General features: G+C 37.8%; 1 protein-coding gene across 8 annotated transcripts in view; it reads left to right on the top strand.

The window, feature by feature from the left end:
* TJP1 (tight junction protein 1) overlaps nt 1-27362 on the top strand; it is a 190283-nt gene extending 162921 nt beyond the window's left edge. The window contains exons 11-31 of one of the 8 annotated variants that reach the window (XM_017737690.1): nt 2571-2707; nt 5191-5296; nt 6124-6274; nt 6795-6903; nt 7546-7765; nt 8171-8355; nt 8491-8586; nt 9011-9093; nt 10133-10343; nt 10886-10986; nt 11919-12272; nt 12682-12933; nt 13633-14532; nt 14862-14956; nt 15465-15689; nt 19416-19466; nt 20165-20340; nt 21029-21470; nt 22763-22980; nt 23293-23376; nt 26712-27362. In XM_017737690.1, coding sequence (XP_017593179.1) covers nt 2571-2707; nt 5191-5296; nt 6124-6274; nt 6795-6903; nt 7546-7765; nt 8171-8355; nt 8491-8586; nt 9011-9093; nt 10133-10343; nt 10886-10986; nt 11919-12272; nt 12682-12933; nt 13633-14532; nt 14862-14956; nt 15465-15689; nt 19416-19466; nt 20165-20340; nt 21029-21470; nt 22763-22980; nt 23293-23376; nt 26712-26806 — 4291 coding nt within the window. In that variant the 3' untranslated portion in view covers nt 26807-27362. Of the gene's footprint in view, nt 1-2570; nt 2708-5190; nt 5297-6123; nt 6275-6794; nt 6904-7545; nt 7766-8170; nt 8356-8490; nt 8587-9010; nt 9094-10132; nt 10344-10885; nt 10987-11918; nt 12273-12681; nt 12934-13632; nt 14533-14861; nt 14957-15464; nt 15690-19415; nt 19467-20164; nt 20341-21028; nt 21471-22762; nt 22981-23292; nt 23437-26711 lie in introns of all 8 variants that reach the window. The other 7 variants (XM_017737677.1, XM_017737675.1, XM_017737704.1 and 4 more) reach the window with 7 other exon arrangements.
* Nucleotides 27363-27616: the final 254 nt, after the last annotated feature.

Below are 27616 nucleotides of genomic sequence, written 5' to 3'. Positions count from 1 at the left end.
TTCGTCTCTTGGCAAGTCCAGCTGTCAGTTTTTAACAAGTTTCCCTCACCTGGAACCAGTGGTGGCATCAAGTTGTTTCCTGTATCATCTTGTAATGTGAAATATTCAGAGCTTACTGGCCAGTTTAAGCAAAGTCAAGGAAAAAATCTACTCCCCTGCTTCTCTGATGTTTCCTTTTTGTTCTATCAGCTTTTTCCCATTTAAACTTTCATGTCTTAGGTAGAGTAGACCTGACCTTTTGCAGGCATTTGAGTTGGCAGGGTGTGTTTGCCTACACACATGGCAGCAGCCCAGGAGCCTGTTGCTTCAGATACTCGCCTGACTATTTTTTGCTGTGCCCTCAGTGTCCGTATTTTAGTTATTGTTCTTGAGAGCTTCCACATTTACATGGTCTTGATGTATGCAGGAATCAAAGCAGCGTTAAATTACACTGGGTTTGGACTGTGTGGAGGAAATGGAAAATGAATTTTATCTTTGTGTAGTAACTGCAGTACTTTCTGCCTTATTTTTAAAGCAAAACAGGTATTATTACTTTGGAATAATGGTGCTTTGAAATGTTAGGAGATGCTTGGAAGCAGGTAGAGAGGGCTCATGGGGAAATTTACTGTAGTATCTCCTTAACGAGTGCTCATTACCCAGAAATCTTTGGGGAGTAGAATTAGTTGCAGCTTACAGTATTACAGAACTTTTCTGTTTCTAGGACGCTTAGCATGAATTTAAATAGCTAAATACATGTGTCTGTTTTTAACAAGCCAGGAACTATTTTCAAGGGAATGAACAGTGCAGTCATGTTTTAGTCTGGTACTGTGTATCTTATGCACCTAAACTGGAAATCCAAAAGCGGAATAAGAAAACTTCTATCAGTGGTATTTAGGAATGAAGTAGAAGGATAAATGCTTACTTTTCATTTTGTTACACATACTTTTAGCATCCTTTTAATCAACTGTGCAAGCCTCCAAAAGGGACTTTATCTGGATAAAAAAGGCATAAGTAGGGATTTTTAAACTTCAACTACTGTGCATGTTTTTATTAATGACTTAAAACTGTTTATAATGCAAGAATGCTTCTGTCTTCAGTTTGTTGTGGTGATTGGAGTACTTTTTTGTATTCTATTTTGTTTAGCTGCCTTCGGGCACATGGTTTTAAAACTGGCAGAGGAATGCATGGAGAAGTTGTAGTATGTCTTGACTGAACAGCTAAGCTTTGTTTCTTGAATTTTAAACTTCATTTTGCTTCGGGAAAGCACATTCTGCTTGTTTCGATTTGTGTAATTTCTTTTATTTTTTACTGCACATCTTGGATGAACAGACTTGCTGGAATCTGTTTTCTGACGTTATTTCCAACTCTTGAAGTATCATTTCTGATTAGGATCTTAACAGTCTTAACTCTGTATGATGGGATTTTGATCCGTTTGTGCTTTATGGGCAGTGATGCTCATTATTGCCCTTTTCTTTATGACAGCAGATGAGCTTGCACCTACTGACCAAGCCATTGTTATCCTTGAGAAAATACCTTTTCCCCCCATTCTTGGCAATTCAGTCTGGTATTATATAAAAGGCTGGTATTTGTGTCTGTTTATTTCAAATATTCTTTATATCCTTGCTTATTTGCCAACTCCCAGGAAGAAAATTTTTCTTGCTTATTATTAATATTCATCTGTTCCAACCCTATTAAATTATTTACTGTTCATCAGATAGCAGTGTAGTGGCTAACATTTCAACATGCAGCACATGTTCAGTTCTGCTGTGGTACAGCTGGTAGCTATAGCTCAATACAACAATAAAAGATGATCTTTTGAACTCAAGGAATAGAAATTATGTTCTTTAGAATTTTCCTTGCTTTCATAATTTAAAAACAAGAACTTTCTTGAACTTGTCTTAAATTCCTTCAGTTTATACGCTAAGTGTGTGCAAGAAACACATAAGAAGCAGCATCTTGTCTTTTGACTAAAATGCGTGGATGAGAAGCACTCCCATCTTGTAATAGCTGTGGATTGAAGGCCTCATCTTTGAGATGAGAAATGAGGGACATGTTTGTATGGGCCTTGGCAAGGCTTTGCAAATGTAAAAGGTGCCACACCAGTGGCACTTGTGTTTCAGAGCAGCTGACACATGAAGGAGCAGATAAATTAGCATGGTCACAGCAAAGCCTAAGAATTAAGTCTCAAAATCCATGTTTTCTATAGGAAGGGGTGAGAAAAAGAGCCTTTTAATGGATTTTCTTCCTTTCTTCCCTTTGCTTCTCACTTCCTTATATATTAACATACAGCACATGTGTGTGACTTGTGTGCTTGAAGCAGAGAGCCGTCTCTGTCACCATGTGCTGCTGCTTTCTCAACAGCCATATCTAGGGAAGTCCTTTGCTAACATGAAATTAGGGACAAAACACTTGGATTTAAAGTGGAAAAAATTATTAATAACGTGATAGTCTAAGAACAAAACCGTCTGAAATAGCAATGGTTATACCTTACCCTCAGCTTGATGAGTGAAAGTATTTATTCTTTAGTCTTAGTAGACTGAGATCATAGAAGCAGTTCTGTATGCAGAGTGGAATCTTTTTTTCTAATGTAGTCATCGAAGCAGAGAAGATGAGAGAATAACTAAACCAGGAGCTGTCTCTACACCTGTAAAGAATGCAGATGATATTTCTAAAACTGTGGAAGAGGTGACAGTTGAAAGAACTGAAAAACAAACTCCACCACTCCCAGGTAATAAAAATATTAAAATATATTAATTATGCATGTTGTTGAGAATGGATGACCAGTAAAGACTTAATGCTCTTGCATATTTGTGGAATGACTATCAAGTCTTAAAACAGACGAAGTCCTAATTATTTTTATTTCTGAATACAAACAGTCTTTGTAACCATAATACCATTTATATCTTAAGAGTTTTGGTCCTGAAAACCTAAGTTGTGGGGTCTGTCATTATATAGGGGTCAGATTTCAGTGTTTAGGGTTGTAGTTATAAGTGATGGTTGTAAAGAGTTTTGTACTGATTTCTCAGGCAAGGTTAAAATCTGTCATTTCTTTTCTGAGTGTTCAGCAGCAAGTGTGTTCTTATGGGTTACTGTAGCAGACTATATTTGTAACAAGGATGTAGTTAAGCCTGTTTAGAACTACTGTTCCCAAGATACAACTCAAAACAATCCAAAATGCTTTGTTCATGTAGCACTTAACTACAGTCATGGACCAAGAAGGCAGGTGAACAAATGCAGTACAGCTAATAAAACCAGAACAAAATCTCATTCCTTTTTCCCAAAAGGGAAGGATAAGCTAAATGGCAGCAGATAAAAGCCAGATGGTGTAAAAAAGGGGAAAAAAACCCAAAAACAAACAAAAAACCCAACCAAACAAAAAGAACCCAACAAAAGATGATACAGGACACTATTCCAGGCAGGCTGGCACTTAACAAGATTTTTGTTTACAGAATGAGGCATTTCAGTGAAATTACGAGTGGAGAAAGGAGCTGTGCAGACGGTTTAGAGGGAGCTGTTCTTGAAAGGCTGGGTGCAATGAGAGATAGCACAGTCAGGCTTGAAAATATTTGAGGACCTAAGGGATAAGCAGTGACACTTTAGCATGTAGTAGTCAGTAGATCAGTGAAGAACTGGAAAGGTTATGATCTTGATAGACTCTGAAAGATCTTGAAAGTAAGAACAGTAGGTTTTCTGATACAGCAGCCATTATTAAAAAGGTTGTCATAGGAGGTGACCTTTTACAGCAGTGTTATGAGGAGAGGCAAATGAAGTAATTTATATTTGCCAAGACGGAAAAGGATGTGGTAGTGAGATTAGAAAGATGAATTCTGCATTTCTGTAAGATACTGAAGATTAGTGATTGGCATAATACAAATCCAGTCAAATAGGAGACCTTTAAGATGGTTCTTAATCCAAAACAATGTACTGATAACTGGTCTGAGGGACTAGCAAGCAAGTGATAGTGTGGGGATTTTGTTGGTTGGTGGCGAAGGAGCAGTGTTTTATTCCTGCATGAATGGGAAGAGGCACATGGGGATACTTGGTTTGAGTGGAAGGAGTTGTAGGCCAGTACATAAAGCTAATATTTAAATTAATGTCTGCAGGTAAAATTAACTGCTATAATATATAGTCTGAGATAAAGAAGTGTAGCAAAGGGCATAAACTTTAATAGCCTCACAGAAAGCTCTAGGGAAATGAGGATCTAAGACTGTAATGAAAAATGTTAGAGAGGTTGTTGGCAGAATCTATGACAGTTTGCTGCTTAGACTAAGGGCAAGGGCAAGATGACTGTCACAACTGATTGTGTCAAAGAAGGGTGGGAGAAGAGTATTGGTTTGGAGGGATCATCAGAGGCTTAGCCTAGGAAGGGTTCTTTAAAGACTTACAGGAAAATACTATGTTACTCTGTGGGAAGGACCAGAGTCACGTTAGAAAAAGGTATAATTACCCAATTGTTTCCTGAAATTCCCAATTTCAAACTAGTCTGTTCAGTGATTTGAAGGGAAGATGACACACTTGTTGGTAAGATCAGGAGTATTAGACTAGTTCAAAGTCAGCCTTTTTTGAAATCAAATGTTTTCCAGTGTGCAAAGATAAGCCTTACATATAAATTCTTGTAACATGACCAAGCCTGTATCAGAGAAGAGCCCCTACTAGTGCTCGTTGCTGAGGGAAGCCTGCAGTGCAGTAACTCCAGAGAAGCTCTGCAGCAAAGCCATAGTAAGTGCATAGCTCTAAGGACCACCAACTGAACCTCAAGGTATGTACAGTAGATTGAGGTTTTATGGTATTTTCATTTCAAAAATTAAATTCTTGAGTGAAGAGAACCAATGGAAAATGAAGAAGTTAGGTCAGAGAAATCAAGGTTAGAAACAGGAAACAGTTTCTAATTGGTTGAGAGTGGTCTTGGGAGCACGAAGCCTTTTAGTTCTTATAGTTTTGCAGTGTTCAGAGTACTTAATGAAGTACAAAGGAAGTTTGGGAATCTTCACTGAAGTAGTAATTAGGCCAGTGATCACACTACTCTGAATGGCATGATGAGAGTATCTTCTGTTGCTGTGAGTTTTCTAGTATTTCACTTTTAAATGGGTCTAAGTGGGGTAGAGGAAGGCTACTGAAGAAGTCATTAACTAAGTCTTAGCTAAGTTAAACTTCACATTTTCATCTTTAAATGACCAAATGGACATTGGAACTCTTTTGGTATTTTAATAGAACCAAAGCCAGTGTATGCACAAGGAGGTCAGCCAGATGTGGATTTACCAGTCAGTCCATCTGATGGTCCTTTACCCAATTCAACCCATGAAGATGGAATGCTTCGGTAATGTATCTCTGAACTCTATTTGAACCTGCCTGCTCCTTGAGCAAACCAAACTTTTATCCAGGGTGCTCAGTAATGTCTATATGTGCTCTCATGTCATGTCCAGTATCCTGTCCTCGCCCTTCTGTTCACAAATAATAGAATGGAGACATGATTTATTCCTGAACCTTGTTGGCACTTACATTGTGTAACATACTATTTTAAAGTCTATTAATTTATGTGGAAATTAGCACTTAGAATAATCAACAGGTGAAAAGGATTTGCTGGGTTTCTCTCTCCCTGGGCACTCTCACCCCTCCTTTCCTGTCCCCATCTCCAAAGAGAGGAAAACTACTGTAGTATATTATTTACCCTTCATAATAATTGGAGAGTAATGAATAAAGGTTACTGCAGAAATGTGCAATGTCCCAACATGGAAATAAGTCTACTTCAACTGGGATCTCCCTTACGGACATCAGTGTACATGAGAATAGATTCTAGTTTGGTTTCACCTCAAATTCATTTTGATCTCTTCAGAGCCAAAATAGATCTGTATGCCAGCACAGCTCTTTAAAAGGAAGAATGTTTTTGGAAGAGAGTGTCAGTGTGTCACATAAACACTGTGAGTGTAAGACAAACCATTCTAAACATGTACATGCAGGTGGGTTATTTTGGAGTGCTGCTATTGAGCATGTTGTAAAGCTGCAGCTGATGAGCAGATAATGGTGTATATATAGCAAAATATTCACTAATTGACTAATGGACAGATTACTTCTTTGCATGTTTCAAATTTACTAGGATATTTTATGCTATTACACCTGTAAGTGGAATATTTTCTAAATTTCTAGGCCAAGCATGAAACTGGTAAAATTCAGAAAAGGAGATAGTGTGGGCTTGCGACTAGCAGGTGGCAACGATGTTGGCATATTTGTAGCTGGTGTTCTGGAAGACAGCCCTGCAGCAAAAGAAGGATTAGAGGAAGGGGACCAGATTCTCAGGGTATGTCAAAACCATTAACATTACAAATGTTTTGTTGTACCAAAGTAGGTTTTCTTTCTGTAGGATTGAATATATTGCCTTTGTAGTTCATACACTTTTTTCTGTATGTATTTATTAGATTACTTAGTAGGAGCAAGATCTCTTTTTTACTGTACTGTTGCTAGGAAGGTTAGTAAGTTTTTAACATCAAATTATGTAGACTAATTCAGTTGATAAATTTGTTTGATTTCATGCTGGGTGACTTAAGTTGTCGGAGGGCTCTGTGGGCTGCTGATGTATATAGGTGCTCCATAGTGAGTATAAAAGGAGCAGCTACCTATTATGCTGGAAGCTGTGCTTTTACTGAGAAATAAAGTGAGACTTCAGTGGTACAAGAGGCATCTTGAGATACATGCACTTGGTATGTATGAAATTGAGTAAGAAAAAAATCATAGCAATAGATTCAGGTTTTCTATTGTATAATTAAATCTCTGTAATAATGTCATATGCTAAATCAAACTGATTGCTTCATTGATACCAGGTAAATAATGTAGACTTCACAAATATCATCAGAGAAGAAGCTGTCCTTTTTTTGCTTGATCTTCCTAAAGGTGAAGAAGTAACCATTTTGGCACAGAAGAAAAAAGATGGTAAATATTTGTATATTGAAAGTGATGTAGTAGACTGCTTGGAACAGCATTAAAAAGTCTAATGAGCAATAACTAACTGCTGGCTTGCAGGAAATTGGCACCTTAGACTATTAAGTTCTTTTGGCTTTGGGATAGGTGGCTACTGCAAATGGAGTAGAGATTGATATGGTGCCAGTATACACACACTCCCACCCCCCTAAACAAACGAACAAAATGCCAAATAAAAAACACCTCTTCAGAAATAACCCCTTCCATCTAAGTAAAGTCTTCGCATTATTCTTGGAGGAAGTAGAAGAGTCAGTTGTAGTTACACCATTGAAAATGATTGATTATGCTGATGTGTTTGTACATATAAACTTCTTTTCTGAAGATTAATTTCTTCTGGGTTGAATGAATTAAGCTTGCACTTGAATCAAATTTTTGACTATAAAAGTTGAATTTGTTAGTAGAGTTTACTATAAATAGTTATGCTGCTTAAAATAGAGCAGCTCTGATACATTATGGCTTCTTGAAGTAATGTTGCATATTTAGAACAAGGAGAATTAAGGTGAGGCATTGCTTCTTGTAATTCTTGTGAGCGTTATAACATCACTTGAACTTGTGTATCACTTGATAGTTTGGAATTTCTTTTCCTTTTTTCAGTTTATCGTCGTATTGTTGAGTCTGATGTAGGGGATTCTTTCTATATCAGAACTCATTTTGAATACGAGAAGGAATCTCCTTATGGACTAAGTTTCAATAAAGGTGAAGTGTTCCGGGTGGTGGATACCCTGTACAATGGCAAACTGGGTTCATGGCTGGCCATTCGAATTGGGAAGAATCATAAGGAAGTGGAAAGAGGTATCATACCTAACAAAAACAGGTACGATCTTGCAGTACTTAAATTGCTGATTCAAACCCACAATTTTAAATTGTATCTGTATAGTGAATGATTGGACTTCCCTGCAGGACAAAAGTTTATAGAACTGGTTCAGTAAAAAAAAGTGACAAAGTGTTAAAATATACTGAAGTAAAAGATGTGATCTATGGATTTGCTTTTGACTCTGCACAGTCCATGAATAAACTTTCCTTTCAATACAAGAGACAAGAATATAATAAGTTTTAGAAATGTGATACCAGGCTCAGTAGTTGTCTTGTAGTTCTTAATACAGAAACAACAAAAGCTTGGTTCAGCCAGTGGTAGTGGTTTTTTGAGCGTGTAAGCTTGCAAGTCAGGCATTATTTCAGAAGCTGACTTCTTGGTAACTGGGATTTGTTGTCGCCTTAGAGCTGAGCAGCTGGCTAGTGTACAGTACACGCTTCCAAAGACAGCAGGAGGAGATCGAGCAGACTTTTGGAGATTCCGAGGCTTGCGGAGCTCAAAAAGAAATCTCCGGAAAAGCAGAGAAGATCTTTCTGCCCAACCTGTTCAGACGAAGTTTCCTGCGTATGAAAGAGTTGTTCTTCGGGAAGGTATGTCTTTACTCTTACTGGTGCACGTTACAGGTTTGTGTGGTTTGGTTTGGAAAAGCCAATGTAGTTAAGAGTATCTTGCATTTGGTTTAATCAATTGATGTATCTTAACTTTTCTTTTTCCTTCAATTCTAGCTGGGTTTCTCAGACCTGTAACTATTTTTGGTCCAATAGCTGATGTTGCACGGGAGAAACTTGCTAGAGAAGAACCAGATATCTTTCAAATTGCAAGTAAGTGGGAGATCAGGTTTTTCTGCAGTTAGGAAATAGTCGGCTTTCTTTGGCTAGATAGTTTCTACATTATTACTTTAGTTAATGTATTTAACAAGACATTGACAATATAAAGGAACAGACTAAATGTGAAGTTCTTCCACTACATTGCTGCTGATATTTCTCTGAAGAAATATTAGTTCTATTTATAGCCACCTCAAATTTCATTTTAATTCTGTACCTTATCCTGTTTCTAAGTGCTTTTTTAAAGATGTGATTTTTATGGCCAAAATGGTGGGTAGACTTTCATGTATTATATGTAATCAGAAGTGTCTTCAAGATGAATTGACAACTTGAGCTATGAAATGGTTTGTTTTATCTTAATAAGGGAATGTAGAATATGTTGTAAATTTACAATAGATTTTTACTGTGTCCTCTTTACCAGAAAGTGAACCAAGAGATGCTGGTACTGACCAACGTAGTTCTGGCATTATTCGTCTCCACACTATAAAGCAGATAATTGATAGAGTAAGTCTTTTACTGTCACTGGGCTTATAACACAAGAAGAGTTAAAACCGATAACATGAAGAAAAGTGTTGGGTGTTTTGAATGTAGAATGATAACTTATTGTACTTGCTTTAAGAATAACTTTCTCATCTTTCCATTGGTTAATAAAAAAAAAACCCACCACCCCTCTTCTTCTCCATATTAATAACTGCAGCCTGGATGTACTCCTAGGCTTTGTTCCAGAGGCTGTTGTCCTCTCTCCATAAAGGCTCTTTTAAGCTGTTTCCTCTTTCATTTAAAGCCATGATGTGACATTGTAGCTAGAAATGGTTGTTTTATTTATGGAGTTGTTGGTTTTCCCCCACCCCAGTGTACAAATTGATCACTTGACATAATTCTTTTGTGTTAGGACTAAGAGAAAGGGTTCTTCCATCTCCCTCCCTTAATCCTTAAAATTTCTAACATTAGTTCATTATAAGAGGCTCACCTTTTTATTTCCTTACTTAAAACCAAACTGGAAGCCTTTCAGATGCTGAAGTATGAGGGGGCAAAAAAGCTCTTAAAGGAGCAAAGTCAATATACTTCATGCCTGTGTGCTTGATTGCACTGAATGAAAGCTGGCCAAGTTCTGCAGAGTGATTTTTTTTCTTTTTTTTTTTTTTTTCTTTTAAGGAAAATAGAGGTGTGTAATGGGCCTATGTCTTGTGTTTCAGTCTTTGGTTTTTTTCCTATTTACAGAATGTTAATAGGAAACTGCTTATTTTTAGTTCAATATCTGCTTACTTTGTGGAAATTTTAAAAAATGGAGTTAAATATTAAAAGTCCTAGAGTTATACAGTTTGTCCTACAGTTCAAAATGTATATTCCTGTTTAGGCTGGTATTGGAGTTGTTTGGTTTTTATTATTCTGTTAATTCAAATAGAGGAGGATTTAAATCAATACTTTGAAACAATGAATTCTGTAAAGGTAATACAAAATCAATTTGTGGAGTATGTTAAAAAAATTTCGTGTAGTACACAAATGATTCACTTTCTTGCCTCTGTCCTTTTTGTCACAACAGGACAAACATGCTTTATTAGATGTCACTCCTAATGCAGTGGACCGTCTGAATTATGCCCAGTGGTATCCTATTGTAGTGTTCCTCAATCCTGATTCTAAGCAGGGAGTAAAGACCATGAGAATGAGGTTGTGCCCAGAATCACGAAAAAGTGCCAGAAAGCTGTATGAAAGAGCTCACAAGCTCCGCAAAAATAATCACCATCTCTTCACAAGTAAGTAATTAGACAGACTGGATTAGAATTTCTGAGAGGGAAGGGGAGGCAAGATGAGAGAAGCTTCTACCTCCAGAATTTTCTGCAAATGGACCAAGTCAAGCAGTGATGGACTTGCTCAGCCTTCCCCATTCAATAACCAGTAGTTAATTGGTGTGTGCATCATTTGCACATGACTGCACAAATGTAAAGCAATCTGAAACATCAAAATGACATTTCTAATAGATCTTGTGGCTTTGCAGGATCATCAGCGAAAATCAAAACCTGAATAAATAGGAAAATTATGTAACTTTATTGTTTTAGCCTGGCTAAACTAAAGCCTCTCTTTACTCTCAGCTACTGTTAATTCAGTGTTTCCTGTGGGATAAAACATCCCAAAGTACATCAGGCCTTAAGGTTGCTTTGGATACTAATGTTTACATTACTATTTAAATCTCATAGTTTTAACCTACCAGTTTATATTGCTTTTATTACTCATGGTACAGCTCCTTCTTTTAGTTCTGCAGAAATCATTAAGTCAGACTAATCTACTGTACTTCTAGCTACCATTAACTTGAATTCAATGAATGAAGGATGGTATGGAGCTCTTAAGGAAGCAATTCAGCAACAACAGAACCAACTAGTGTGGGTTTCAGAAGGAAAGGTAAGAAATAATGTTTGGGGGGAAATGGCAAAACAGTATTCATGAGAGGTTTTCTGTGAAGATCTAAAGCAGTAATGGCTCCTGGTTGTGTGAGCTGCTCAGAACTGATTTGTTGCTTTATTAGAGCACTTACTCTGTTAATGAGAGCTGTATGGTTGCCCTTATGCATGTAGCAGTGTAGTAAGGGAGCATTTGCTCATTGGCACTGTTAACTGGAGGACATATTAATTCTGTGAAGATTTTGTGGGGATTGGATGGGTTTTCATCAAGGGACTTCTGGGTATTTCACTACATGGGTACTCAGGGCTGGGACCGCCTGATGATGGAATGTGTTTTTCATTGTTGTAAAAGCAAGTGGCATATTCACGTTCCCACCTTTCTGAGAACAGTTGTGAGAGAACAGATGTGAAATCACAATTTAGTATTCTGTGTTCCCCACTAAAACTCCACTTATGTTCTCAAGCTGCATGTTACACTATGCACATTAGATCCATCCTCTTGAAGAACTATTATCAAGTAAAGTGCCAACTACAAGCAAGCAAATGATGAATCGGCTATTGCTACAGGTTTCTTAATTAGATCTGAATTAGACCATAGCTCCTTATATGTATCTGCAAAGTAATGATTCTGCTATCATAATACCACTTTAAAGTGCAGCTCTGTATTTTTCCAAGCACTTTGATATCTGTGGACACTGTGCTATGACACTTACAGTCCTCTGGCCCCTTAGTAAAATGATTCAAAGAGCTAGGCTGCAGAAAAGTGTTTTAGGTCTAAGCTTAACATATTCAGTGATGGAAACCTGATTTCTTGTCCCCTGTGATGTTATTGGTACCGAATTTGATAAAACTTGCACGTTTTACATTGCAAGAAAAAGGGTATTCTCTAAAACATATTTCAATAAATGTGTACCCTAATTTTGTTTGCCACAGGCAGATGGTGCTACAAGTGATGATCTTGATTTACACGATGACCGCCTTTCTTACCTCTCCGCTCCTGGCAGTGAGTATTCCATGTACAGCACAGACAGCAGACACACGTCTGACTATGAAGACACAGACACAGAAGGGGGTGCTTATACTGATCAAGAACTGGATGAAACTCTGAATGATGAGGTTGGGACTCCTCCTGAATCTGCTATTACACGCTCTTCTGAACCTGTTCGAGAGGATTCTTCTGGAATGCATCATGAGACTCAGACTTATCCTGCTTATGCATCTCAAGCTCAGCCACAGCCAAATCTCAGAATAGACTCTTCAGGATTTAAAGCAACTACTACTCAGCCGGTAAGAAAGTTATTTTATACACTGACTACTATACACTTCAGATTGCAAGTTCTCTTGAACAAGAAATGTCCATTTATGTTCTGCTTACCAGTGTTGTGTGTGCATACAAGAATCTGTCAACAGCAATAATACATTACAATGAATTGGAGAATCAGCTTGCCCTGCCTGTTTTAGTGACTCATTGACAGGAGGGGGATTGAAGTGCCATTCTACTTTGATTAAATGTTTTGCTTTTATAATCCTCAACTTAATGAATTTCTGGAAGTGCTAGTGCATGATACTTTCAGTACATTTCATTCTACATCTAGCTGCATTGGTCAGAGCATCACTTAAATTATTTTAATATAAATCAAAAAGTCATACATTGATTCAATAGCAGTATATTTAAAATATTTTAAACACTTCACAGAAAGCAGAAGCCTCACCTGCAGTCCCTTACCTTTCCCCGTCGCCTGAATCAAACCCTGCAACCTCATCAGCCTCTGCAGTAAATGCTAATGTAAACCTAACTAATGTCAGACTGGAGGAGCCTACTGCTGCTCCTTACAACTCTTACCAACCACAAGCGGGCCCCTTAAGAACACCGAGTACTGAGGGAGCTCATGTAGTACTAAGAGAGCAAGAGCCATCATCCTTATCGCCGCATATAGATCCAGCAAAGGTACCTGTGCCACGTTGTTGTGCTGATTTCCTGCTATACATTGAGCTAGCACATGATCTTTGTTTTGCCCTTATGTGAAGAATTCCTTCTAATTTTTTTTTCTTCTAAGAGAATCATGCAGGTTACAAAAACCAGTTCATCTGAATTGCTAAGCATCATGTAATGTTTTGTGTGCATGGCTTCAAACTATCCTTTTCACTTCTCAAAAACATGACATTTTTTACAAGGCTGCATTCTATATTTTGATTTTACTTATTTATGACTTTCTTAGTGTCAACATTCTCCTGTTAATGAGGCCTTGAGAAAAATCTTATTTCCCGAAAATTTAAATCATGCCAAATTGTTGATCATGAAGTTGAGTCCAGTTTGTTGAGTGACTTTATATACTTCTTCAGCAATGCTAGAACTAAAAAAAAGTGCGTGTGCCCCCCTGAACACCAAACCCCAAACATGAGGCTATTACCTTTGTCTTTCTCTTCTCATCTACTTACATGTTTTTTCTTAAATGTATGACTAAAAGGGATCTCTTGAATCACCAAGTTCAGCTTCCTCTGGTTGCAAACATCTGCATCAAATTATTCTGCTTTTGAACAAAATTAAAGCCAATATTTAAAGCTTGGGTTTGTTTAAAATAGTACCTTTCAAATGCAGCTGAAGTTACTCTTCATTTTAGCTGAGAAGTGTCTCTCTCTCTAACAGGTGTACCGAAAGGATCCATACATTAATGAAGAAGCATCCAGACAAAGCTACGTCTTAAAACAGCCAGCAATTAATCACCCAGTACAGAGACAGGAAAGAGACCCAAATCTGATCTATGAATCCCAGGCTCAGTATGCAGAAAAACAACCGAGTAGGGATTATGAACAGTCAACATATAGGTATGACTCTACAAACTATGTAGATCAATTTTCCCGTGGTTATGACCCTCGCCTACATTATGATGACCGTGTGCCTCCCTATGAGGAGCACTGGACATATTATGAGGAGAAACAGCCCTATAACCAAACAAGGACAGTTTATGAAAACCAGCCTCCTAGGGATCTTGATTCCAGACAAAATCTAGAAGAGAGCACAGAACGCAGCTATTACCCAGCACAACCTCGTTTTGAGGAACCCCCTGCAATGAGCTATGACGGCAGACCTCGCTATGAGCATGCACCCAAAAACTTCAGCTTACCACAAGTGCGATACGAAGATCAACACATGGTTGGATATGACACCCATGGTAGATACAAACCAGAAGCTCAGCCATACCAGTCAGCCATATCTCGATCTCCTGAACCCAAGCAGTACTTTGAACCACATGTAAGGGGCTATGAGCAAGGTCCTCCTCAAGCTTATAATGCTAAAGCTGGACAGTATGAGCCTTCTCATAGCACTTCAGGTGTTTCTCTTCCTCCTCCCCCTTCATCACAAACCAAACCAGAAGTTTTGCCTTCTAACAGTAAACCACTGCCTACACCACCGTCTCTAGCTGAGGAAGAAGAAGATCCAGCAATGAAACCACAGTCTGTGCGAAGTAGGGTTAAGATATTTGAAAGGAGAAGATCCCCATCTTTGGAAAAAATTAAGGATACGAGTGATACATCAACTGTCAAGGTACGTCATTTAAGTTTTTTAGTTCCTGCTTTATTGCTTAATGAGATTGCATTGCAAGAAGTAAAATACTGTCTCAGAAAAAAGCTTTACTGCTTGTGAAATACTGCCTTTTAGCAACTTAAATGTGGTATGTTTTAAAAGCAGAAGTTGAACACTTCATGTGGAAACACTGCCAGGGTCTTGCTATACTGAAAACTCCTCTAATTCTTCTTTTCCTAGTATTTGTTTTTTCTTTTGGGGTAAGGGAAGGTAGTCTTAGTTTTCTTAATCATAAAGTGCTTTATCTAAGTGTTGGAATTTAAGAGAATGTTCTGTGCTTTTCATTACAGCCTCCAGAACTAGCACCTAAGCCTGTACTTGCAAGTGTGAGTGGTCCAAAACCAACTTCTCAAAGCCAGTATGAGCATGAGAAAACAACCTACAGGTAGATGCAAAACTGATTAAATTTAGTTTTCAATATGAGTTTAGAGGATTCAGAAACACATTTTAGTGCTTCAAATTGAAAACTGCAGAGAGGAGTTGGAGTGTGTCAGTATGGTTTGTGTGTCAGTAGTAAAGCAGGGCATCAAGTCTGTTCTCATGGGTATGGTTGCTGGGAGGTGGGGGAAAGATATGATGATTTCTCAGCGGTTTTGAGGAAGAAACTTATTAAATGTCTCTGTTCTACTTTTTTCTATCTTTAACTGAGATAAATTAGAAAGCAAAGCAAAAGGGAAAAGGCAAGGTATAAGGGAAATAAGGATTTTCTTTCCTTATGGTGTGTCACAGCTATCTAATTTCCATGCAATGTAGGTAAAAAGGCAAGGTGTGCAGTTATAAGAATTACATATTCATTGCTTTATTACTAGCTAGATTATGAAATAGAATTGTAATTTGGGTACTTATGCTTGTTCAACTGGGCAAGGCAACTGTATATTATTATTCTTGGTTAGGGCCCCAGAACCACAGAGACCTCAAGTGAAGCCACCTGAAGATATTGTGCGTTCCAATCATTATGATCCTGAGGAGGATGAGGAGTATTACCGGAAGCAGCTCTCCTACTTCGATCGCAGGAGTTTTGAAAATAAGCCATCGGCGCAGGTTCCTGCCAGCCATCACTCTGAGCCCACCAAACCAATACATTCACAGAATCAGCTGAATTTCAGCAATTATTCTAAGTAAGTTTGGGTTGTTTGGTTCTTTTTATTTGAAAAAGAAGGGGGCGCATATAGTACTAAAACAGAAATTCTGCCTGTGTTCAATTGAGTTCCAGGGACTTGTGGTAGTGAAATGAAATTTTGTATTCATGAAGACTTGTTTCTCTGTTTAGGTGTAGCTTTAGTTTAAAAACACATACCATAATGTTTAGTTTTAAACACCACATACCATACATGTGGTGTTTAAAAACACCACAATTTAACTTTTTATTTGGGTAAATTAATCATTTTTGCAGGTATCAGGGCTTCCAACATGTTACTTTAACTTACTACTTACTAGCATACAGTCATAGAGTTTTTGAGGTTGGAAAAGACCACTAAGATCAAGTCCAACCATAACCCAGCACTTAAAAGTAGTCCCTAAGTGCCACATGTACACATCTTTTCACCTCCAGGGATGGTGACTTCTCCAGTTCCCTGGGCAGCCTGTTCCAATGTCTGATAACCCTTTCAGTAAAGAAGTATTTCCTAATATCCAACCTAAACTCCCCTGGCACAATTTGAGGTCACTTTCTCTTGTCCTGTCACTTCCTACCCATGAGAAGAGGCTCACCCCCACCTGGCTACAGTCTCCTTTTAGTGACTTGCAGACTGATAATGTCTCTCCTGAGCCTCCTCCAGGCTGAGCCCCCCAAGCTCCCTCAGCTGCAACTCACGAGACTTTTGTTCCAGACCCTTCTCCAGCTCTGTTGCCCTTCTCTGGACCTGCTCCAGCACCTCAGTGTCCTTCCTGTTATGAGAGGCCCAGAACTGGACACAGTACTCGCGGTGTGGCCTCACCAGTGCCCAGTACTGAGGGACAATCACTGCCCTGGTCCTGTTGTCACAGCATTGCTGGTACAGGCCAGGTGCCATTGGCCTTCTTGGCCACCTGGGCACACCTGGCTCATGTTCAGCTGCTGCTGACCAGCACCTCCAGGGCCTTCTGCAGCTTTCCAGCCCCTCTGCCCCAGCCTGTGGCACTGCAGGGGTTGGTGTGAGCCAAGGGCAGGACCCGGCACCTGGACTTGTTGAACCTCATGCAGTTGGCATCAGTCCACTGATCCAGCCTGTCCAGATCCCTCTGCAGAGCTTTCCTACCCTCCAGCAAATCAACACCCTCACTTAATTTGGAGTCACCTGTGAACTTACTGGTGGGGTGCTCTCAATCCCCTCATCAAGATCATTGATTGTGTTCTGTTTATGATCATCTACAGGACATAACAAAGTATTTTCTTAGTCTAATACAGTAGTGCTTACACATCTTTCAAAGGAAAGGTTTTGATTTATTCCGGTTCTTCATGCATTTGTTCTTGTGCACGTTAGCCATGCTTGACATTAGGAAACTGAACCTTTAGGGAATATTGCTGAGGCCAGAATTTAATCTGTTGATGAAACATCTGTTTCCTGTATTGTTTTGCTTCCTCGATTTGGAACATTTTGATACAGAAATTGTGTGAAAGTTCATACACAGATTTAGCTCAGGTAAAGAGCTAGCTATTTTGGAGGATTCTTACACAAACTTTTTGAATACTCTCCACAGTTACCTAAATTTATTTTGATTCAAAATGTATCAAGATGTTTGTAGCTGTTACTGTGAAAAGCTATCTTGGCTTGCTGCATGCAGCCTTAAAATTGGGTGTTTTTGAAGGCTTTGGTTGTATTCCTGCTTGAAACATGGACTGTTCCGGTGAAGCTGAAAATCTGGCAGCCTTAATGTAAATGAGATCTTTAGAATGAATTAATAAACTAGCTAGCTGAAGTTTCATAATGTTAAGTATATGTGCAAGGTGTCTTTCATGTACTTGATACACCATGTTCCAGTGCTCGTCTTAAAGGATTTGAGTTGGGACTTGGGAATCCAGTTCTTATTTGTTTGATCATTGTCTGTGATCTTCCAATGTCTGTCTTTGTGAACAAAGAATATTGGAATATTTGAAAAAGCTTGATAGGTTTTAAAGGTTTCGCTTTTTTTTCCTAATGAAGTCTGTATTGGGTATCTATAACTAGTTCTGATTCTCAGACAGGGATGCTTCTTATCCTTCCTTTTCACTTGCCCAGTGTCTTCTGGTAGAAAGATGAGAGTTTATCTGTTCTGCTCTCTGGGCATCATAGGCACAGACCTAAGAAAACTGTCCTGACTGGCCTCATTGCAGTGATTTTGAAAATTCTTCTCTCACATACAAAACCCAACGTTACCCACAGATGATCCATTTTGGTCTGTTGGCATGGACTGTGTTGCCATTGAAAATGCAAGTCATGCTTTGGGAGAAGCGTTGTGAGCTTTCATCAAGTAATTTGTGAGGATTGTAAAATTCTTCAGGTGGAGAGTGTCATAAGCTTTCATTGTACATTTGTTATTCTGCAGTGTTGTTGTGGTGAAAAGCATGAGACACACAGCTGTTGAATTTTTGCTGCAGAACAGCTCATGGTTGAGAGAGATTGTTCCATACTTCTACCTACCACTTCTGTCTGCTGTGACACTTGTATTCTTTGGCTATTCAGTTGTGGTTTTGTTTTGATTGTGAGTTAGTGTATAACTTCAGGGCTTGTACTTGTGGGAAGGTGACCTCTTACTGCCACAGAGGAGTAAGATAATACTGGTTTTAAGGCTGACAATTTTGTGTGTCATGTGGGACAAACATGTGTTGTGCTTTTGCTTTGTGAAAGAATGTAACCCTTAACAGGAAGGGACAGACATGGGAAAGAAAATTTGCCCAGGGTAGTCCAGTGCAAATAGACAAATACTAAAATATTAATGTAAATGGGAAGAGATAAACAAGAATGCTGCTCAGTTGGACAGGGCTGCCTCTAGTACACCGCAGTATCCTTGTGTGGAAACACAAACCAACTGCTGCCTTGAGAAAGCATTCGTATTTAGGACTGTCCTTCCACCAGCTTCCACATTGTTCCTGTTACTTGCTCAGTATTAATCTTTTTTTCCCAGTGAATTTCTATGGTAATTGCTATTCTGTGAATAAACTCTCCTAAAAATAAACAGGACTAAATTTGGATTATGCAGGAACTGTTGATTATGCAATCTCTTGCTTCTGAATAATCCGTATAATGTATTCTGGGTACAGAGGACAGATTTTATTTATTCATGAGCAATAGCTACAACTTTCTTAGTGTTAAATATTAATGTGAAGCATCAAATTATGTAAAGTTCTTTGCCACTGAGGAAGTATGGTGACACTACATATTTCTGCCACTACAAATTATTTTACTCTCTTATTTTGTTGGGGGTTTATTTTCATAATTTAGGAAACAGTACAATACAAAACTACTGTCATTCTGTGTATGTTATGACTGAAGAAGTTGTTTCAAACAACTGAGAGATTGTTAGAATATGGGATTTATACTTTGTCTATTTCTTTCAATGCATTGGCTAACTTTGTTTATACAGATTGTAACAAATGGCTTAGTGTAATCTCATTCTTACTTTTAGTATCTGCCAATACAAGATCTTGACTACCTCCTAATTCACTGACCAAATCTCATATTGAACGTAGTATGTGATCATTGTACATATGCATACGATAAAGGTTTTGTCAGAAACCTCTCTGTGAATAGTGTCTCTTTGTTTCAACAACCTTGTCATATGGAAGCTGCTAGGACTAACATAAAAAGTGTGAAGAAATAATATGCTCAAGATAGAATGACTATTTTCTTTCATTCTTCTATTGCTGTTGCTTTGCCATCACCTAGATTTCTTGGCTCTTACACTAGCTATGACTACTTGAAAAGGAACATCAAGTGGTAAGACTGTTGTTGATGTGAGGATGTTTTCAGGTGTCCTCTCACTGTTACATTTCATCACGGGCATTATGTGCACTTTAAAATTTGAAATACACAAATTCTGGAAGTAAGTGCAATAAATATATTGCAGTCCAAAATTACAGGTGTTTGTGAAATCAATCATTTTCTGAAATAAGCTTGTGGCTAAATATTTCTAGCATAAGAAAAATGTTTTGAAAATAAGATTCTAAAGTTACATACCCTATGCACATAAAGCTAGTGAAGCTTAAGCTGATTACATTTCTAATTAAGATGGCATTGTTCAAATATGAGGTGTATTTAAAGAAGTTATACTAGAGTCCGTTGTCCTGTTGGCTAATTATGCTTTTCAAAAACAACCCCAAAAAAATTACTCCAAATAAAGTTCAAAAATTAAGATCTAGTAGGCAATTATGCAAATACACCTGAAATGTCATCTGCCTTTTGTTTGCCTTGGTTTGTGTTACTAATCTTCTAAAGGTCAATGTTGTCTGAATCTCTTGTGCTTATCAATAAATGTTTTTATACTTGAGACAGCCTATTCAAGAAAATAATGTTTTAATGTTTATAGGAAGAGATGGAAATCAGGTCATCATAGAAGACAAAAAATAGCAGTGAATGCAGGAGCCATAAGGAAACCAAACAGTCAAATGTTTGTTTATTTAATTCTATTTCAACAGGGGGAAACCAACTGATACTGAATCAATGGATAGACCTGTTGGTGAAAAACGCTATGAGCCAATCCCTCAAGTTACAACTCCTCCTCCTGCTCCTTCAGTCCAGTACACACAGCCACAGTCAATTAATAGTCCTGTCCTGTCTCTCCCAGCACACCACAAGCCTGCACTTTCTGAAGGTGAGCAGTTACAAAGCTGACCTTTGTGGGAACAGCTATTGCTTGTTAGGTGCTTGTGCAGTTGCTTCGGCATGTCTACACGGGTAACTATGTTGTTCTCTAACTAAAAGGTGGAAGAATTATTATTGAAAATAGTTTTTTACTGTAGTGAGATTGAGTTTTATGAAATTATTTTGTGATTCTGTCTGAAAGGTAGCTTCCAGGTATTAGTAGCACCTGTAGCTCTCTCAGTTGTCTCAGCAAAGATGAAGTAAAATTCCCCGTGCTTTTTGGGAATTCTTTTGACATGAGTAATATTTGTAGGCTTCTAAAAACTAGAGAAAAAGTTATTTTCACTTTCACATTGTGGGGATTGCCCAGTTCAATTGATTTTTCTTGTTTGTGCAAGTACACAATGGTATTTCAGTACTGGTTTTCTGGGGGTTTGATTGTGATATAAATTAGTCTAACTTTTTTATTGAAAGGTCATACCATTGTCTCCAACATGTTTAATGAAATGTTAGATAAGTTGCCTGAACATACAAAATGCAATAGGAGGACAGATGATCTAAAAGAGCTAAGCTGAACCTGTAAAAATTTTGTACTGAGGATTAAGAATTGGCTAAAATGTGTTCTTATGCCACAGTATACGTGACTAGACATTTCTGGTGGTTACTGACAAGTTCTGGTATTTTCATTTTCATTGCAGTTAACTCTGTGTCTGACCCTCCTCCACCTCAGAATAAGTCAGCAATTTTCAGATCCTCTAGAGAGGACACTGTGCAGTCCACTTTTTACCCTCAGAAAAGCTTCCCTGACAAAGGCCCTGTTAATGGAACTGAGCAGATTCAGAAAACAGTCACTCCTTCCTACAACCGCTTCACAACCAAACCTTACACGAGCGCTGCAAGGCCCTTTGAGCGCAAGTTTGAAAGTCCCAAATTCAACCATAATCTCTTGCCAAATGAAGCTCAGCATAAACCAGAGTTGCCATCAAAATCTTCAAATTCTCCTCAACCGATTTTGAAAGCACACAGCTCATCGCAACCTCCCGACTTTGAGAGTGGAATGGACACCTATGCTGTACAGGTCGACAAGCCTAAATATCAACCAAATAATGTTAATGCTGTGCCTAAAGCCATTCCTGTAAGGTAAGCTGCTGCTCCTTCTCTTTCCACTTGTACATCTATAGCTCATCTGTGAAACCTGGGAAAAATACAGCTTTTTTATTCAGCTTCCAATTTATGTTGATGTTATAGTTGAAAGATTGATACTGATTCTAAATTCTGCCAAAGGATAGATACTTAAAATGTGTCCTATGTCCCTGTACTGTCTTGCATGCTGTTTTTAGAAAGTGACATGGCTTTGTTTCCTATTTGTCATACTAAGTTACACATTTTCTGGTAGATAGTAATCATTTGTCCTCACAATTTATTTCCAGAAGATGGAATTAACTTCTAAGGATAGCTATTGCACCAAATTGTATTCACTGTGTGCTTAGAGAGAGCTCATGGTATGCGAGCATAAGGGATACTCTAAAATACTTGTGAAAAGAGAAAGCAACTTTTGCAGTTTTATATTGGTCCTCTTTAGTGTGAGATAAACCAGCAGCTGCTTAATTGCAGCTCGTGCTTGCCTAATATGCTTTAACTTCTAAGAGTTATGTCAAGAGCAACAGATACTGTTACGATCTTAAGCTATTTGCTGACTTATTAAATTCTTTTCACTTGTATTTGCAGGACAGTGTTTTATTAATATTTTATTTCAAGATAATAATAATGCATGAACCAGACTTAAAATTTTGCTGTTTGTCTCATTTGTTGTTAAGCACCTGAGAAATGTGTTATGCTATGTAGTTCTACATTTTGAAATTACTGGTTCTTTGAGTGAAATTCTTTAGAAACTTTTCTGAAAACTTTATCAAGGCACCTTGAAGTTACAAGTTTCTCTTTAGTTACAGCCTGGCAACTTGGAAAAATTTGTGTCTCTTTTTTTTTTTTTTTTTTTTTTTTTTTTACAAGCTTTGTTTTATATATGTATATATGTGTGTGTATATATATAATGGTTCAGTTTGACTTGAATAAGCATTACTAGTTTTTATGGTATTAAAGTTAGAATAGGGTTTGGGGACAAAAAATAAACTTTCTGATGTTAATTGCATTTATTTTTATGAAGCTGAAGTGTGTAGCTGGGATAAGCTCTTTCCATATAATGCCAGAAGCAGGCAGTTGGAAACACAAGATTCAGGTGGTCTGAATTCTTGCTTTAACTACTTGCTGAATGTTTTCAGAGTTTGTGACATTTGGTGGTTTTTTGTTTGTGGTTGGTTGTTAGGGGGTTTCTTTCTTTGTTTTGGGGTTTTGTTGGGTGGAGTTGGGGTTTTTTTTGACACAGTTTCAGGAAGGAAATACTGATAAAACTGCTAGGCTTTCTGTCTTTTCAGTCCTACAGCACTTGAGGATGAGGAGGAGGAAGATGGACACACTGTTGTAGCCACAGCAAGAGGCGTGTTTAACAGCAATGGTGGTGTATTGAGCTCCATAGAGACTGGAGTTAGTATTATTATACCACAAGGAGCCATTCCAGAGGGAATAGAGCAAGAAATATATTTTAAAGTCTGCAGAGACAACAGTATACTTCCACCTTTGGATAAAGAGAAAGGTAACAGCTGGCACTGTACACTGTTCTGTTATTTAATACAATTATTTTCTAACAAGAACACAACAGAAAATGAAAATAACTTTATTATGCTTCATATTTTTCATTTTGAGATTATAGTGTGTTCTACTGAAAAGTCACTTGAGTGAGAAACAATCTTGTGCTTTTCTTTACTGACAGGTCTAAATGTTCATATTTTTCTCTCAGTTGAGTTACTGAGTATCTCTGCAGTGTAGTTGTGTAATACTTTGAATGTATATCAAGAAAAATCAATAATAAAATCTAATAGCAGATTTTTCTTTCTCTTAACTCTAGGTGAAACACTTCTTAGCCCCTTGGTAATGTGTGGGCCTCATGGACTAAAATTCCTGAAGCCAGTGGAGCTGCGCCTGCCACACTGTGCGTCTATGACCCCTGATGGTTGGTCTTTTGCTCTAAAATCCTCCGACTCCTCGTCGGGTATGCTGTCCTCCCTCTGTCCTTTTGGGGCTTTTGGGTGCTATCGTATAATTTAAGTTATTTTGGCTAAAGGTGATGCTGTGTAATATAAAACCTCAATCATTGTATTTGTGTCAAACTCTCCCATCTCACTTTCATTACAAATGTCTTTCTTACATTTACTCATGGTGCAAATTCATAGCTAGAACCATGATAGCAGAAAAAGAGTAATATCTCTAGTCTATTAAATATTACCGTATTTTTCTATTCTGTCTTCTTTCTTGAGGACTGCTATAGCTGAATACACTTGAAATGATAGTCGCACTAAAATTGAGAGGAAATGAATATGTACCTCTGATTGGCCTTTGTAACATAACTGGTGTTTGTCTGTTGCTTAATTAACCATATAGGACTCTGGCAAATCTTAACAATCTGCATGCTCATAAATCATGATTTAACGCTTGTTAACTGTTTCCATGTGTGCAAGTTGATGCTAACAGTTGGGTCATTTAAGAAAACTATAGTGTTCAGTAAAATCATTTACAATTTATTCTAATGTAGCTGATTCTCCAAAAGACTTTTCTTGCTTGCTCCTGCCTATCTCTCCTCTACTGCCTTTATCCAGAAGTCTCTGGTTGATAGTAAAAGTTGCAACTAGGTTGCAATTTTATTTACCTGTTCATTTTTACCTCACTGTGGCTTTCTGGGATGAGGGAGAGAATGTATTGACTGAAATTGTCAGTGAGGACCCTAATTGAGAATTTGGGCAAGTTTCAAGCAATTTCATGAAACGGCTATGAGGTTACAGAGATTTTAAAAGGAATGTTTGCACATCTGGGGAGAAAATCTTAAGGTTTTATTCAGCTACTTTCAAAATTTATGGTGGAAGGTTCAAGCCACTAATGTGCACATGTGATCTGAGTACTGAGTGAAAAATGTATTTCTGTATACAGCATTTAAGCCACCATGTATGCATATCTTCTGTCACTAATGTATCTATCACTGTCAACACCAAAGCACTGATGCTTTGAAAGATTGAAGCATCAATCCCCTTCATGGGGAATCAATAATCTAGAGGTATTAATGGCAATAATTTTTAGTTGTTTTTTATAAGCTATTCTATGCATGTGTTGCATGCATCTATTTAACAATGTGTGTATACATGGCAGCGTTAAAACACAGGCTCATAAACGATAGGGTCCCAAAAGATATGACAACTATGTACAAAAACAACACAGCACTTCCTTTGTAACTAATAGCACCTGTTCATGAACTTACTTGAAGTGAAGGGAGAGGACTCAAATTATCTAAACAATAACCGAAGTTACTGAGACATTTTCCTCCCTTTCCAAAGTGGGATGTGTGTGTGCGCGCATGTGTGGGTGAAAGCAAGAGCGTGTATATTTAAACCCTAACACTTTCTGTACTGTAAATATAACACCACATTCTGTTAATCTGAAATGGGATGTATATCATAACATTGCTCTTTTGAGACAAACTTAAAAATTAGGCAATTCTGTCTTATGATATGTAAGTAGACCATACTGTGTCTTAAATAAATAATTGTTTTCTCTCTTTCTAAATTAGTTGGTTATGGGACTCTGATTCTTGGGGTGGCTTTATTATAACAATTTATACAATTCTGGGGTTTTTCTCTCTTCAGTCGTCTGCTCTACCTCATCTTTTCTCAATGTATCCATGTTCTGTCCTAAAAGTGACATTCATTTGCACTTACTAACATCCTTTCTGCCACATTTAAGCTTCATACATTGGTATTTTACTGTTAAACCCCTTCAAAAGCTTAACTGATTCTGGTATTAAAGCTGAGTGGGAAAAAAAGTTGCCTTTTATGGCCACACTGATTAGAACATAAAAAATACTGAGTGATCTCTTTATTTTCCTTTTCAAAGCAGTTGTATGGGAAAATACGGGAAAAACATCCTCAATAGCTATGTATCCTTACTATGTATTTAGAAGGAAAGATTGGAAACAAGTCTGCCTGTCTCATGTGCAAGACTAGGACCTGACCGTCTTACAGTCCTGTTCTACTCTTCTAATACATTTGGTCATATGAATTTTGAATGGAATTTCCTGAATCTATAAAAGGAAAAAATTCTCCAGCATTATTGAGGTTTTTTGACTGAAATAAGCAATCTCAGCTGGTTGCAGTAAATTTGTTTGTATTCTCTGACTATACACCAGCCACTTCTATTCTTTGTCACGTTAGATGTTGCCATCACTCAGTGCATTGTGTACTTCATTTTGTTTTCATGAGTTCTTCAAGAAAATTACATGGAATTTGTATCGTTCTCACTTAATACAGAGGTCTCACGTGTTTGCTCAGGTGTGTGACTGGGTTCTTTAGCTTGTTACACATCTCTCAAGGCAGATTTATTTGGCCAAGGTATTTAATGTCATTTATCTGAAAGGCTTAAGAGTACTTAAGTGCATTTTTCACTTTCTACTGTAGTGAGATGATCACACCTGTTGTGTAGTGGCAACATTTGGTAGTGATTTTAGGTGGGTAAATGAAGAATACTATCTCCACTTAAGAGACAATTGTGCAGATGGAATGTAACCTTTGATCTGGTGAGATGGCAGCTGATGACATTCTGTTGTAACAGATTGTTACCCAGAACCTTTGACCATGAGTAGATCGGTTGTAAAGATTTTTTATATAACAGTTAACTGGAATCCCCTTTAGTATTTCTTGCTTTTAAACACATATACTGGATGTAGCTGCAAAATGGCTACAATCCTGTCTATAATCATTTTCATCAGAGAAAATAAAACTACCAATGTGTCATAGTGCTTAGTTACAACATGACTTCTGATTTGCCTCATCTGTGTTCAGAACTGTTCCAAGACACTTCAAATGCATCTTACCCACATTAGCTTTTAAAACATCATTTTTTTTTGTCACTGGTAATTTGGGAAGGAGCCAGTGAACACCTGATTCACTGTTAACAAGTCTCAAATGGAAAATGTGTTGGTTCTCTAGAGTAGTATGACTTACATTTAACAGTTCCTTAGTGCCACAGCATCTGTTTTGAATAACTGACCTATCCTATGTGATGTGAAAATGAAGGGATATTTTTTAATTAATAATGTGCAAAGTGCAGGGTTTTTTAAACCACCAAACAAAACAGCAACAAAGGGAAAAAAAAAAACCATAAAAAACCAAAAGAGGTGTTGCTTCAGAACTTAAAAGCTCCTGTCCAAAAGCTTGGTTGTTTCAAGATGTACACTGTGTGACAGCAGATACTAAACACCAGCATTGTGTTTTCCTCCCACAGGTGACCCCAAAACCTGGCAGAACAAGTCTCTTCCCGGGGATCCAAACTATCTTGTTGGAGCAAACTGTGTCTCAGTCCTAATTGACCACTTCTAAATATAGTTAGCTGACTGAGTAAATAATGTGAAACTGAGATGGACCTTACACATAAACTGAACCACTCTATCAAGTATTAACTGTTCTATAAGTGATAATGGATCTTAGTGTTTAAGCATCTTGCTTTAACTAACAATGAATTAGCAAGTACACTCTTTGAACCATGGTCACAATACATGCCACAAGCAGGGAGTGTACAGGGGGAACAAGGTGGGGGTTTTGCAGGTTCTGTATGGTTTGGTTGTTCTTGTGTGTTGGGTTTTTTGGTTTTTTTTCTTCTTTTTTTTTTTCCTTTTTTTTTCTGTTAAAGGACACTACTAGTATTTTGTTGTTATCTGAAAGTACCAATGAGAAACTATACACAGAGGAACTAAACTTGTTTCATACTCCGGTGTCGAAAACACAGATTTTGGCCTGCGTTTTTGCGACTGTGTGTTTTTAACTCACAAGACTACCTTTTGGTCTCTGGTTTTTAAATGACTTTTGGTGTACATGTCCAATGAAATGGCAGTCAGCTGGGGGTAGCACAGTTTAGATGTTTTCCTCTGCTGAGAGGTAATGCAAACACATCTACTTGCTGTATATGGAAACATTGTCCTGAGAACAGGGGGGAGGGGGAAAAGCATGTGGGTTGACTATGGTTCAGTTGCCTCTGTGGATTTGTAAATTAACCACATTATTACAGACCTATTAACCAGCAGGGATGCCTTACCCTCATGTTTTTAATAGTCTTAGCTCTCATAGTTCTCTGTATTAAGTTTGTATGGCTTTTGTGCTTACTTAGATATTATATCATGAGAGACTGGGGGG

Source organism: Corvus brachyrhynchos, unplaced genomic scaffold (genome assembly GCF_000691975.1).
Source record: "Corvus brachyrhynchos isolate BGI_N302 unplaced genomic scaffold, ASM69197v1 scaffold200, whole genome shotgun sequence".
Taxonomy (NCBI): Eukaryota; Metazoa; Chordata; class Aves; order Passeriformes; family Corvidae; genus Corvus; species Corvus brachyrhynchos.
The sequence above is the reverse complement of the archived record's forward strand: the minus strand, read 5'-3'. Positions and strand labels throughout refer to the sequence as shown.